This window comes from Cryptotermes secundus, unplaced genomic scaffold (assembly GCF_002891405.2).
Source record: "Cryptotermes secundus unplaced genomic scaffold, Csec_1.0 scaffold106, whole genome shotgun sequence".
Taxonomy (NCBI): domain Eukaryota; kingdom Metazoa; phylum Arthropoda; class Insecta; order Blattodea; family Kalotermitidae; genus Cryptotermes; species Cryptotermes secundus.
Window position 1 is genome coordinate 1517424 of NW_019734310.1, and position 13346 is coordinate 1530769.

Genomic DNA, 13346 nt, shown 5'->3' on the forward strand with positions numbered 1-13346 from the left:
CCCAAAGCGAAAGAACATCTTAAATGGAAGTAGCTTAATAGTGAATTTACTTACTTGAAATCATTGAAGTTGAGCATTAAATTAAGGAAAATATCAATTTGAGAAACATTAAATGGAGAATTTACTGTTTATGGTACGTTTCATCTGGCTCCTGTATTTTTTGTGTGGTAAAGATGCATCATTTTCGAAGTTTTATCACTGTAATAAAATTTACAATAAGTGACCATTATAATTTTCACCCCAGAAGTTCATATTCCACCATAAAAAGTGATTTTACAGACAGTGATAAGCTGTGCCATTGATTATAGTGTCCTGTTGTAGTCAGCTTTTACTTTTTGTTGCATTGGTAAATCATACACTGTAACACAGTGAATATAATTTGTGAGTCTGGAAATGTTATGTAATCAGTACAGTTTGGTGGTGGAATTTGGATCAGTGTGTTAATCTACTTTCAGAGTTATAGGTGTTGACAAGGAAGGTGGTATTAGATTCATTCATTTATGATATTTGGTATGAGCAGCAAGATTGGTATCCATTTTCACCTATTTTCAATATAAAATGTAATTCTACTGTACGCAGGAGTCTGTTATACTTTTTGTTTACAGTAATTCACACTTTGCGGACCGCGCACCCTTTAAAAGGTTTTTCGCTTTTAAACATGGCGGACCGTTCGCGTGTTAACAGGTTTTTAGAATACGATAAGTTGCAACACACTATACATCGCTCTGGCGCCACCTACATTGCATGCAAGCACCTGCAGATGCATGATAAGACTCTGGAATGTTTAGTTAGCAGTCAGTAACTTGACCTCGCTGTTTACTTAACCGACTATAAAGGAAAATGCTTTGCCTTCTTCAAGCTGTGTGTATCAGCCAGTAGCTAGTGGGGAGAATGGATCAAGGACAAATTCTCATCCGATGACCTAGCTGACCCGCCTTGTGAGACGCGTAGTAATGGATTAATTGTCATTCAGACAGCGACAGTGACGGGGGACAACAAAGAATTGTGGCCACAGACAGTAAAAGCGACAGTAGCTCCGATGATAATGCGGGGAATAACATTGTGCATAGTAACATTGCGGGGACAGCAGAAAATCTAAACCCTGATTCAAAATTGAAATACAAAGCATTTCTGATGAATGTGGCAAAGGCCTGGGCTACAGTTCAGATGGTGGCAGCAGAACCAGGGTCACACAAAGACTTAATACGACCGGGACCATCAACTCCCACCCCATGAAGGCCTCATGTGGACCCCCCAGGGCGACTCTTGAGTGATATTCGGAAAAATACCCTCATGAAAATTGTGAAGAGTGAACATGCCAAGGGAAGAATACTTCTGGGCAATGCCGTGTTGCACAGTTCACAAAAAAAAAGGAGTATGTCTACATTTGCAAGTTCTGTGTAATGCCACTTCACAAAGGGGAAAGTTTCCAGAAATATCACACCCTCAAGCACTTCTAGGAGCATTGGTAAGTGTTCTCCAAAAATTTTAGTTCAAAAAATTAATTAGGAGATTTTATATTCATTTTTAAAGTGAACAGTGCACAAGTTAGGGTAGTATGTTTAAAAATGCTGGTCCCCAGGGTGATTTAAATATTTAAATCACCAGTCCGCGAAGTGTTAACAGACTTCATGCTTTACTTGATTTTAAGATGTACTAAAATTAATGTCCAAATCTAAAGCAATATTATTTGTACAAATTTTGGTGAAGTTGCAAGTTTTATGTTTCAGTCAGCATCGCCAGTATTGTATGTGTTGTTTCAGTTCATTATCGTGAGAAAGTGTTGGATCAATGTGTATCCTGCTTGAACAACAGTACAAGACCTGTACAGGTGGCCATTGTGGCAGCCCTGAGGTGCTATGTTGAACGCTTGACTTTACTTGATGGGTCAACGATGCTGGAAGAAGGAGACAGAGAGGTGCTAGACAGAATACTTAAGAAAGTATATCAGGCTTTAGAATTTTCATTAGGTAAGTAACTGTAAGTCATATTTTGTTCGTTTGTAGTTTTATACTTTCCCTTACCGATAGTTCCATTATATCTTCAGACTAAGTCATTAGAGCTAGTTGATAAAGCATCATGAAGTGACTAGTCCTTTAGTCCGAAGTAACTGATCACCTAGCTCAATGCAGTGTGAGATGTAAGCTTGCATGGCAGTGGCTATGAAGAATATTATATCCTGGGATGTGATGCCATGCAGTTTGGTGTAAAATTTTAGTGAGATTTTGGAGGACTGTACTGACTCTGTCTTATGGGTTGAAGAGTAAGTCTGTATTTCAGCATCTTGTTGCACATCTTTATTAAACGTCTATGTATTCAGTCTGTCAATAATACAACAATCATTAAAACATTCACATAGCTACTGAAACAGACTGTCTGGAATACACATATCACATAGCTTTAAACAAGTGGACAACTTGTTGGGTAGGATTTTACGAAAGATTTTAATTTAAGTAGACTGCAACACACAATTTTATCGCACATCAGAACAGTATAACAGTTTAGACACATCGAAACACCTGAGGATGGCCGTCTGTGGCCGAAACATGTCGTGTTGATGTTGATTGGTGAATGTTTTAACGATTGTTGCATTATTGACAGACTGAATACACAGACATTTAATTGAAGAGTGAGCCCAACAAGCAACTGCATGCCACTTGCTTGACTTTGGCCCGGATAATGGAGGCATGTGGTCCTATGAAAGACTATTAAACATTTACCAGAGTGCACAGCATCACAGCCCATAAGATAGTATGTTTCATAACTGAAGATTGCACACACAAGCTATCCACTAAGCTAGTTCTTTTAACTGTAAATTATAAAGCCACATTTCCTGCAGCTGATAAAGGATTATCAAAATAACTTATTAATTAACCAACATAATGCTCTTCTGTGCCCAGAGTCTACCAGGAATTCCATGTTTAAAATGCATGAATTCTTCCTTCTGTTTCTTAATATGTTAATTATTTCAGTACTTTATTGCACTAAAATTACCATTTTTATTAGGTGATTTGGTTTTCATTCATAGGCTGTCTGCATGGAAACAAAATATACTCAGTCACAGGTAAGTTTGGATTTCAGTTTTTGAGTTAGATGAAATAAGCTGTGTATAAATTCTGTATTTCAGGTATACTGAAGCATGCAAGACTGAGGAAAGAAGCTTTAAATGTGTTATATTTGTTAGGAAAAAAATTGAAAGGTAAGTAACTGGAATGTCACAATAACACTTATGAGTACCTAAGAGTGTATGCTTCTGTGCCCCCCTCCCAATTATGAGTTTTATGCTTTTATTTTTACTGAAATATAAGGGGTTCATTTCATATTTATGCATGACGAAAAGCAAACATGACTCGTTGATTTCATAGAAAATTATAAATGTGTCTACTGTGAAGTTTTTAAACTGACATGTTTAGAGTATTGTTTCAGAATAAAAATGTTTTAACAGCAGTAGCTGTTTGATCTTCATTACTATACCAGTACGCTTGCATATGGTTTATGAGTTTTATGTTTCTGGAGTCATGGCTCTACATTTTAACTTTTTGTATTCGTGCGACATACCTCATAGTAAATCCATTGAACCAGAGAGAAGAATATTTGAATTAGAAGTGTCTTCATTTTGATACTGTTATGTATAGAGTAAGGTGTACTGTTGTTCGTTCATTCATTTTATTTATTTTCCATAGATCCGTACAGTATATAACCAGGATGTGGAAATGGTCCTTAAAATACATATCAAAATAATCTTCAAAATACATATACAAAATTGTATGAGTCCATTATTTGCAACAGTAGATTAACATCAATTTTGCAGGTTGCAGATAGGCAAACTTATTACATCATAAATCACACATGATAATAATAATAATAATAATAATAATAATAATTCAATTCAATTCAATTCTTTATTATTAATGTGCCGAGTCAACAGCCGCAAGGCCAATTACAGACACAGCACAGTGCAGATGAATGAATTACATTATAGTCAAACTTATTAAAAGTCACATACAAATTACAAGTAAGTACTTAGAAGAAATAATAATGAATAAAAGTAAAAGTAAACAAACAAATAGCTGATATGGAATGAAACATAAATATTTAATAAAAATACTAACAGTTATACTGTATTTAAAATTTGTTTGGGTAGAACATTCCTGGCTCCGAATACGTCAACATCCCTGCAGACAACATTAGCAGCTGCTGCGCATCTAGCAGAGGGACAATTTTTAAATAAGGAGCAAACATTGAACAATGCAAAATCTCTGATATACCGAGCAGGAACTCGGAGACCAACAATTTCCAGGGCAGAAGGGCAGAATTTAGAGCCAAAATAAACTTGAATAAGAAAGAGAGCATCAAGGCGATGTCTCCTAGTACATAAAGTATGTAATTTTAACTCCTCAAGAGCAAGAGAATAATTGTAGTGAACTTTAGGAAAGAAACGTTTAAAACAAAGGGCCGCAAACCTCTGCTGGATGCGTTCCAGCTTGTTGGCATCAGTTGACGTAATCGAATTCCAGACTACGGACGCATATTCAAGTTTAGACCTAACTAACGTAGTGTACAAACTGAACATACAGTCTAGCGAAGAGAAATTGTAGGTAATGTTATGAACTAGACCCAATAGTTTCGCACATTGAGAGAAAATGTAATTGACCTGGTCATGGAAATATAGCTTAGCATCAATAAACACTCCCAGGTCTTTTACAGAATCAGTCCGGGCTATTGACGTTTGAAAAAGTTTATAATCATAGATAAGTAAGTTGGTTTTCCTGGTGAAGGATATAACTTTAGTTTTACTGATGTTGAGTTTCATACAGTTTGCAGTGCACCAACCTAGTATAGAATTAACGTCAGACTGTAGTAGATAGCAGTCATGAGGGGAACTAATGGCTCGGTAAATTTTGATGTCATCAGCAAAAAGCAGACACTTAGAATGGGCAACTGCATCACACATGTCATAATAATAATAATAATAATAACAACAACAACAGCAACATCAACAATAAATAAAATTTAATTAAAACATGAATTAAATAACTTAATGTAAAAACATAGTCACAATTTCATATAATCACTTAAATTACCAATTAGATGTCTTATGACCTCACACATTTATAACCAGTTCTATGTTAAATATTCATACAAGTTAGAGAGGTGTAACAGCCTCTTCAGTACATGTTTAAAATTGTACCATCAGCAGCCATCTTTGTTATGAGTATCAATTAACCTTTAAGTGCCGAAGTGCCCCATTTTGGCCAGTTGGGCATTTAAACTCCACTAGTGGAAGCACGTGCACACACCGCTAGTTAGTATCTCAGCCACGATGCTACTGTCTGTTCACAACCACAGAAAGGGCAATAATCTCTTGCAGCTATAATGAAAGGTCTTAGCACTGAAGAAGGGTCCCCTCTAGCTTTCTCTTGAATAGCCATTCTTTCATTCTTCTGTCCCTAAGTCAAAAGATTCGAAAATCGGAAGAGTGTAAGAGCAGTGTTAGCTGAAGACCGAATGATTTTATTGTTTCCATCTGTTTTATGGCACCAGGGACTGCTAAAATTTGTCAAGTGTTACAAACAAATGAATTTATAATGCAGAACATCTCTGTGAATAACTGGGAAACCACGTTTGCAGTACGCATCAAAATTAAAAAAAAAAATAAAATGAAAATAGAGTGTAATTCTTTGTATAAAAATTTTCAAAACTTCCGTTATAATATGCGACACCATGTTCTTTGCTAATACAAACAAAATTATTTCCATCCATTTATCATAAAAATTGAGTTAGATACAGCATTTTTAAACACAATGCTTAAAATTGTTTAAGCACCCTAACAGGAACGGACATTTAAACACAGAGTAGCAACAGGCATATAAACGCGCACCAGCAGCCAGCATTTTTAAATAAACTCTGGCCAGCTCAAGCTTACCGCCTTTTCAAAAGCCCGGCGTTTAAAGGTTAATGACAAACAGATCTGGGTTATTAAAATTTGATTCTAAATTTGTAGATCACATTAGTAAGATTAAATAAAATATGAGCCATAATAATTTTAGATAGGACAACTGGATATATAAATTGAAAATATATTACAAATAATTACTGATAATTACTGAGCTAGCTCTGTTATAATTTACATATTATGACCAGTTATGCTGATAATATTCCTTCATATGCATATATGAACTAAGAATATATTACAAATAATTACTATTATAATTTACATAGNTATAGCATTACCACTTATGCTGATAGTATTCCTTCATAGAGTAAAAAGAGTGATAAAATAAAAATCTCTTCAGTGCTGCTTTAAAGTTTAACAGATCAGAAGCCAACATTTTTAGTGCTTCAGGTAGATGATTAAAAGCTTTAATGCTTGCTACATACACACCTTTCTTGTATTTTGATAGGTTGACAGTAGGTAAGTAAAGATTATTTAGAGATCAAGTTTTATAGTTGTGACTCTCATTAACAGAATTGAAAAGATGTTTATTATTGATTGTAAATAAAATTAATGAATATATGAACTGAGAATAAAATGTCATTATCTCCAGGTTCCTACAAGACTCACTTGGACCAGAATTTGTAATAATTCTAATAGCCCTCTTTTGCAGCATAAAAACATTGTGCCATTGTTAGCGCAGGAAGAGCTTCCCCCCAAAATTATACCATAGCTCAAGATAGAATGAATGTGGGCAAAATAAATTAACTTTAATGTATCTAGAGGGATATAATATTTTATATTTCTCAATGCATAACATGCATTGGAAATTTTATTGATAAGATAATACACTGTTTCCATGTGAGAGTATCGTCAATGATTAAGTCTAAAAATTTTGTATCCATCAAATTGATTAAATTAGTCTGATCATAAGTAATTTGTGTGGTAATATTATAATGATTCACGGAACAAAATTCAACATATTGAGATTTATTAAAATTCAAAGTGAGCAAATAACATTAAACCATGAATTAATATCTTTAAAAGTATTAATTAAGGTTCATATCAAAGCCTAATTTGTTCATGCTAGTTACTATTACAGCGTTCAGTATATAATGCCTCCTATTTTTTTTAAAGAAAACTACAACAGATACAGAAAGCATAGTAATGCAGTTAAATAGATCAAGATTTCAGCTACTTACAGTTATTTTTCCACATAATCACCACCAATCGTTATGCACTTTTGCCAGCGATTAACAAGAGCCTGTATGCCGTGCCCATAAAAGTCTGCGCCAGCAGAGGCTAGCCACTTTCTTACAGCTGCAATGACAGCATAATTGTCTGGAAAGTGTTGCCCACGTAGTCCATCTTTCTTAAGCCCAAAGAGATGGAAGTCTGAAGGTGCTAAACCGGGGCTATAAGTTGTATGTTAGGACAGTCCAGCCAAACTTTGCGATGTGCACGGTGGTCGCCAAACTTGTATGGGGTCTAGCATTATCATTTTGCAAGCAAAAGGTTGTCTGCTTCTTTGGCCTGACTCGGGAAATGCGGGCTTTCAGCTTAGTCAGCGTCGTTTTGTAGCGTTCAGAATTGACAGTCCCTGGCCGTTATCTGCTGATCTATGTGGATAAGGCGCTGTTCATTGTGAGGCGTGGCAGCTGAGCAGGGATGCCCAGGGCGTGGCTTGTCATGCACTTCACTTTCACCGCTGTTGAAACGCACTACCCACCACCTCACTGTGCTGACTTCCACTGTATTGTCTCCGTACACCTTTAGCAAGTGTCGATGGATGTCAGTGGGTACAATTTGTTCGGCAGTGAGAAATTCAATAACGCATCTGTGTTTCATATGCACTTGTATGTCAGACACCATTTTGTTAGACTGCTCTGCTGTCGCTATCTGTCGCACGACAACCAAACTAACAGTAGATTGGCGGGAAGGTTCAACCTTTACTACAACACCAGCAACATCCATCTCAGACCTTACATATTAACACAAAAAAACAGGAGGCATTATTTATGGAATGCCCCTAGTATAATACTGGTGTCATCTGCAAATAATACCATGCTATTCTTTTTATTAATTATTTTTGGTAAGTCATTTATATAAAAGAGAAAACACAGTGGGCCAAGGATTGAGCCTTGAGGAACACCGCATCTGATTAATTCCAAATCAGAAGAGTTGCTACAATCAATTCTGTCCCCTGTTACAACTCTTCGATATCTACCTGACAAGTAAGATTCGATGAGTGATTTAAATTTCCCATCTATTCCATAGAATATTCATTTTTCCACTAATGTTTTGTGATTAACACAATCAAATGCTTTCTGTAAATCACAGAAAATGCCTCCCACCAATAGTTTGTTATTCATCACAGATAAGTTGCTATCAATCAATGAAAAAGCTGCTTTCTCAGTCAAAGAATGTGATTTAAAACCATACTGTTCTTGAACCAATAAATCTTTTTATATGTGTAATAAGTCTAGCATGCATAAGTTTTTCAATTATCTTAGAAAAAGAAGTTAGCATGGATATAGGCCTATAGTTAGATACATCATGAGTTTTCCCTTTTTTAAATAGTGGTCTGACTATGGCAAATTTCAGTCTATCAGGGAAGACAACAGTGTTAAGTATTGCATTACAAATATGAGTAAATGGGGAAATTATAAATGGAAGGCTTAGATTTCATCGTATCCACTCAAATTTTTAGTCTTTAGTGTCTTAATAATTTTTGCGATTTCCTGAGTATTGTACTGCCATTTCATCTTGGCAAAAGGTCCAGTAAATTAATCTACTAAGTAATCGGTTGGCATAGATAGTTTCAGATTTTGATATATATTATTATTTGGAATAATAGAATCAGCTATAGATAAAAAGTACTTTTTGAAACATTTGCAATTTTATTCCGATTCCTTATTAATTTCTTATCTACAAATATATAATGAATACCTTTATCCTTTTTTTATATCCCTTTCTCCTCATTTATTATTTCCCAAATACTTTTCATTTTATTATTGGAATTGAAAATAATTTTATTATAATATGATTTCTTTGCTGCTATGATCACTCTTGATAATACTTCACTGTAAGTTCTCAGTTTATGGATGACAAGTGATGCTTTATGATGATTGTTAACAGCTGATTTTTATGTACAGTGTAAGTGCTTAGATTGAACATTTGCATGTAATTGAGGTTATCCATTTTAATGGTTCAGTTTTTGGCTGTGGCACAACAAAAAGTTGCAAAAAATGCCTTTTAATTTCACCATTTCTGTCCAGCTGCATGTTACAGTGTGAGAACCAGTGAATGGATTTGCATGAAATTTTATAATGTAGAATTCTACAGTACATCAGTATATTCTAATTTTGGTTAAATATGGACAGCATTAATGGACACTTTCCATGAAGATTTACATTTCTGTCCTACCTCAGATATGGCATTTATGTAGCTTGGTACTTACTGGAGCAATCGTGTTCCATACAGAAACTGTGGACAGAAGTGAAACACGTCTTTTATGCCCAGTTCACTTCTCCCATAAGTGTTAACTGTTTTCACGATAATTAAAGAAATGTATTTTTATGCTGTGTCATTTCATAATTGGAGAAGCAGAGTACTGATTTTGATATTGCTAGTTGGCCTGTTTGTTTTACTCTATTTATAAGAATAACGACAAAACCTGGCATTCACAAATTGAAAATGTAACAGGTAGAAATAGAAGGAATATTCCAGAATTGTTGCATTAGGCATACATTTCATAATTTGTTTAGAGTGTACAGTAAATGTACCTGTTAAGCACATGTATTATAAATCGTGCTATGGTCATCAGATCTGGAGATTTTTTATATACAGATTCCTTCATTTGTCTGAACTGTATGTGGTGCTGATTTGAAGTTGATGGTTATCAGGTATATAGAAGAGACTAATAATTGTATGGCATCCAGAAAGTACAGTATTATTTTCTTTTTATGAATGAACATCGATGCCAGAAAGACAACAATACAGGTGCCAGGTACATTTTTGCTGGAAAAGCGTTTTGTTAACCTATTGCAAGCAATTTGGAAAAGTTGTAGTGGAACTGTAGAACTGTACTAGAGAATTTTACCACGACAAATAATAAATATTTATATCTTAAAGTTTTCCGTGAAAGGTGTCATTTTATGTCTGAGGTTTAGTCATGTGGTAAGCACTTTATATATTAGTTTTGAACTTCATTCTGTTACATAATTTAGTAGAGGTTATATGACCATTTTAATTAGGAGCATAGCAAACAGTCTCTACTAAGGTAGTACCTTCTAAGTTTAAGTGTTCTTTATGCAAAGTGAAACATTTCACATCAGTACTATGTCTGCCTGGCAGATGTGTAATGTTCTGACAACTTTGTTGGATTTGGAGAAAATTATATGACAACCATGATCATGATTTTAATGTAGTATGAATTTTGGCATTACTGACTACCAAGGACTGTTGCTTTTAAACTTTTATGCCTATCACAGATTGAAGAATATTTCAGACACTGTCGGACCTGTTAACGTAATTAAAGAAGGAGTGAATTTTTGGATGTAAATTTTAGAAGCTGTATATGCTCCTTCATAGAGTCATCTTCTGCTTTCATCTTGCTTTCTGCCATAAAAAAATTTCCTTCCCCAACTTGGAAATTACAATGAATGTGTCAAATGTAAGTGTGCAAACTTTGTTTAAAGATCAGCCAGTAAGTTTTTTATGTAGATTATGAGACATTGTATTGCTTCATATAGTTATTCTTTTACTTTCAGATTTGAATTGCACAGCGGAATTATGCAACTTGTCAGTGACATTTGGACCATCATTGGAAGAGTGTAGTAAAGATAATACCCCAGAAATCAAATCTAGAGTCATTGATATCAAGAATTTATTAAAAGCATGAGCTTGAAGTCTTACTGGTTAATGAACTCTTTGTATACATACATTTTATGAATATGGAACTGTGGGACCATTTGTATTTAAAATAGTTGCCAAATATGTGGACTGTTAATTAATTTAATATTGTTTTTAAAGAACAGCAATGCATTTTCGGTTTGTGATAGGCATTATTCCATTCTTATGTCTATGGTAAACACTTGCCTGTTGGAAGAAATAAAGCTGGAGAAACAGATTGTCACTAGTGTTGAGAGCTAATTTATTGCAGCCTTGATTCTTAAATGAATGTTACATGTTATGAAGCGGCCCAGAACTGAAAGAGACACTCTGTTTACTAAGAAAGATGCAGAACATAATGCTCATATAGGTGCACTATACTTAGCATTGTGTGTTAAGAAAATTTGTTAAGCTTTTCACGAGATATGTAACTGCTTTTCAGTAATATTGGTGGCTTGGTATTATCAGTAAATTGACCTCCATATAGCAAACTTCTGCACTGAAACTCAGCTGCAGATGTCAAAACCAAAATTTTGTAGTTACATTTCTTGCACGTAACTATTAAATTGCCTTGAAACAGTCATGAAAGCATTTTCTTGCCTGAATGAAGATAGGGGTGATCTTACATTGTTCATCCTATCCATTTCACATGAGAGTTTTTGAAAGGAATATTTTTCATGTTGAAATCTCTAATGTAATGGGTACTGGTGGCTCTTTCCACAGGGGTAAGGTGCAGAGGCCTGAAGTTGATTGCTCACATTCATCCAGTGCTGGAGTTAATAAGGGTAGAACCACACCTTCACTCCTCTATGTCTTCATGGCATGATGCTTAATTAATTAAGCACAGGGAGAGGCTGTTGTCTGTACTGAACCTTATTTCAGTGGAACTCAGGAGTTTGTTGTATGGAGGTGTTCTGCGCAGAAGAGTCTGTTACATAGAGACTTCATAACAATTAGTTCATAATAAATGCAGTGAAAGCAGAGCTGTTGAAACCTCTCTATGTTATATGCAATGTCTGTATAGAAGACTGCAGGTAATGGATTTCAGAGCTCCACATTGGACAGTCGGTAGTGTAAAGCTTTAAGTACACGAAAAGAATGTTTTGTGTAATGTATGTATTATAAGCAGACTCACAGCATTTTGACTTCTGTGCTTATCCTTCATTTCTCTCAGTATGATTATACTGAGTTCGTGTTTTTATAGGCCCCACAGTGGCATATTATATGAATGGCCATAGATACTGTACAGCTGTACCTCTCTGTTCAGAAGGAATATGTTGTTCACAAGATGATTATAAAAATGCAAAAATTTGCAGATCAGGTCATGGAGTTTGATAATATATGCGGATATTCTCTTTTGACGCATTTGGATTACTGTGTTTTTCTTTAATCTTTCACAGCTTTTGCTCTTCCACTTACATTGCTAACATTTTTACAGTAGATCCAGTATAATTTACAATATTTCACTGCTCTTGGTGTGGTTTAATTCTTGTACACAGATGTAAAATGCCCAGGGTAATGCTGGGAGACAGCACACATATATGTCAGAAACAATATACTTTACAATCACATCACTGCGAATAATCTGTAAGGTAAAGTTAGATGATAAAACAGCCAAAACATGGTGGAACTGGCAAAGGTGAGTGCAACTGAAAGGTAATTTAAGAAAACGCAAGCCAAATATAAGTTTGGAAACCAGACATTCTACAACATTTTCATTGAATTTGGTATGCATATGAAACATTTGGTGTAAAAAGATACTGTAATAATACAATTTTTACAATTCATTCATTCATTATTCCAACGGAAATTGTCTTAAATACAGTTTAATTCAACACTTAACTGCATATCACTAAGCAGTTAAAATGCTCACCACAACAAGTTCTCTTTCCTTTTCTATATGTAAACCACAAAATGTACTTATTATCCACACTTAATGGATAGATTGTATAATTATTGGAGTTAAAAAAAAATACAGTTCATAATTGCCATTTTAGGGTGGTTTCCAAATTGTTCAAGACACAGGATTTTTTAAAGCTATGGTAGAGATGAGATTTGAAGTTCTCACAGCAATGAGTAGTAGGGCTACCATCTTCTGGTTGTGATGCTGATTGGTATGTAGTGTCATGTGTCAAGGAATTGTGAAAAATAACAACAGATTCTGGATTGGATTTATTGGCATTGAGATTACAACCAATTATTATAACAGCTCACACTCAATGGCTGCCTAAGACTCACTCCATTCCTTACTGGACTATGAGTGTTTTCTCTTCTACTGTGACTGACTTGGTTCTTATTTATGGATTGGTCACCTCTTCAACTTCCGCTGTCCACTGGTTAACACTCCACAGCTGAATGCTCAACTCCTGAATTCTCCTGAACTGAACTAACTGAACTCTGAACTCTCTTACAAATGAAATCTCCTGTTACAACTTTGAGGTGAACCGAATATAGATTGCCTCAAACAGTTCCTCTATTATTATGTCTATTTGTTGTCATAGATATGCACTTTTTGGTG

General features: G+C 34.9%; 1 protein-coding gene across 1 annotated transcript in view; it reads left to right on the top strand.

Moving 5' to 3' along the window:
• Positions 1 to 12193, top strand: part of LOC111868413 (proteasome adapter and scaffold protein ECM29) — a 59510-nt gene extending 47317 nt beyond the window's left edge. Inside the window, exons 32-34 of the mRNA XM_023859020.2 lie at positions 1764 to 1970; positions 3128 to 3199; positions 10708 to 12193. Of these exons, the coding sequence (XP_023714788.1) occupies positions 1764 to 1970; positions 3128 to 3199; positions 10708 to 10838 (410 nt within the window). The 3' untranslated portion in view covers positions 10839 to 12193. The remainder of the gene's footprint in view (positions 1 to 1763; positions 1971 to 3127; positions 3200 to 10707) is intronic.
• Positions 12194 to 13346: the final 1153 nt, after the last annotated feature.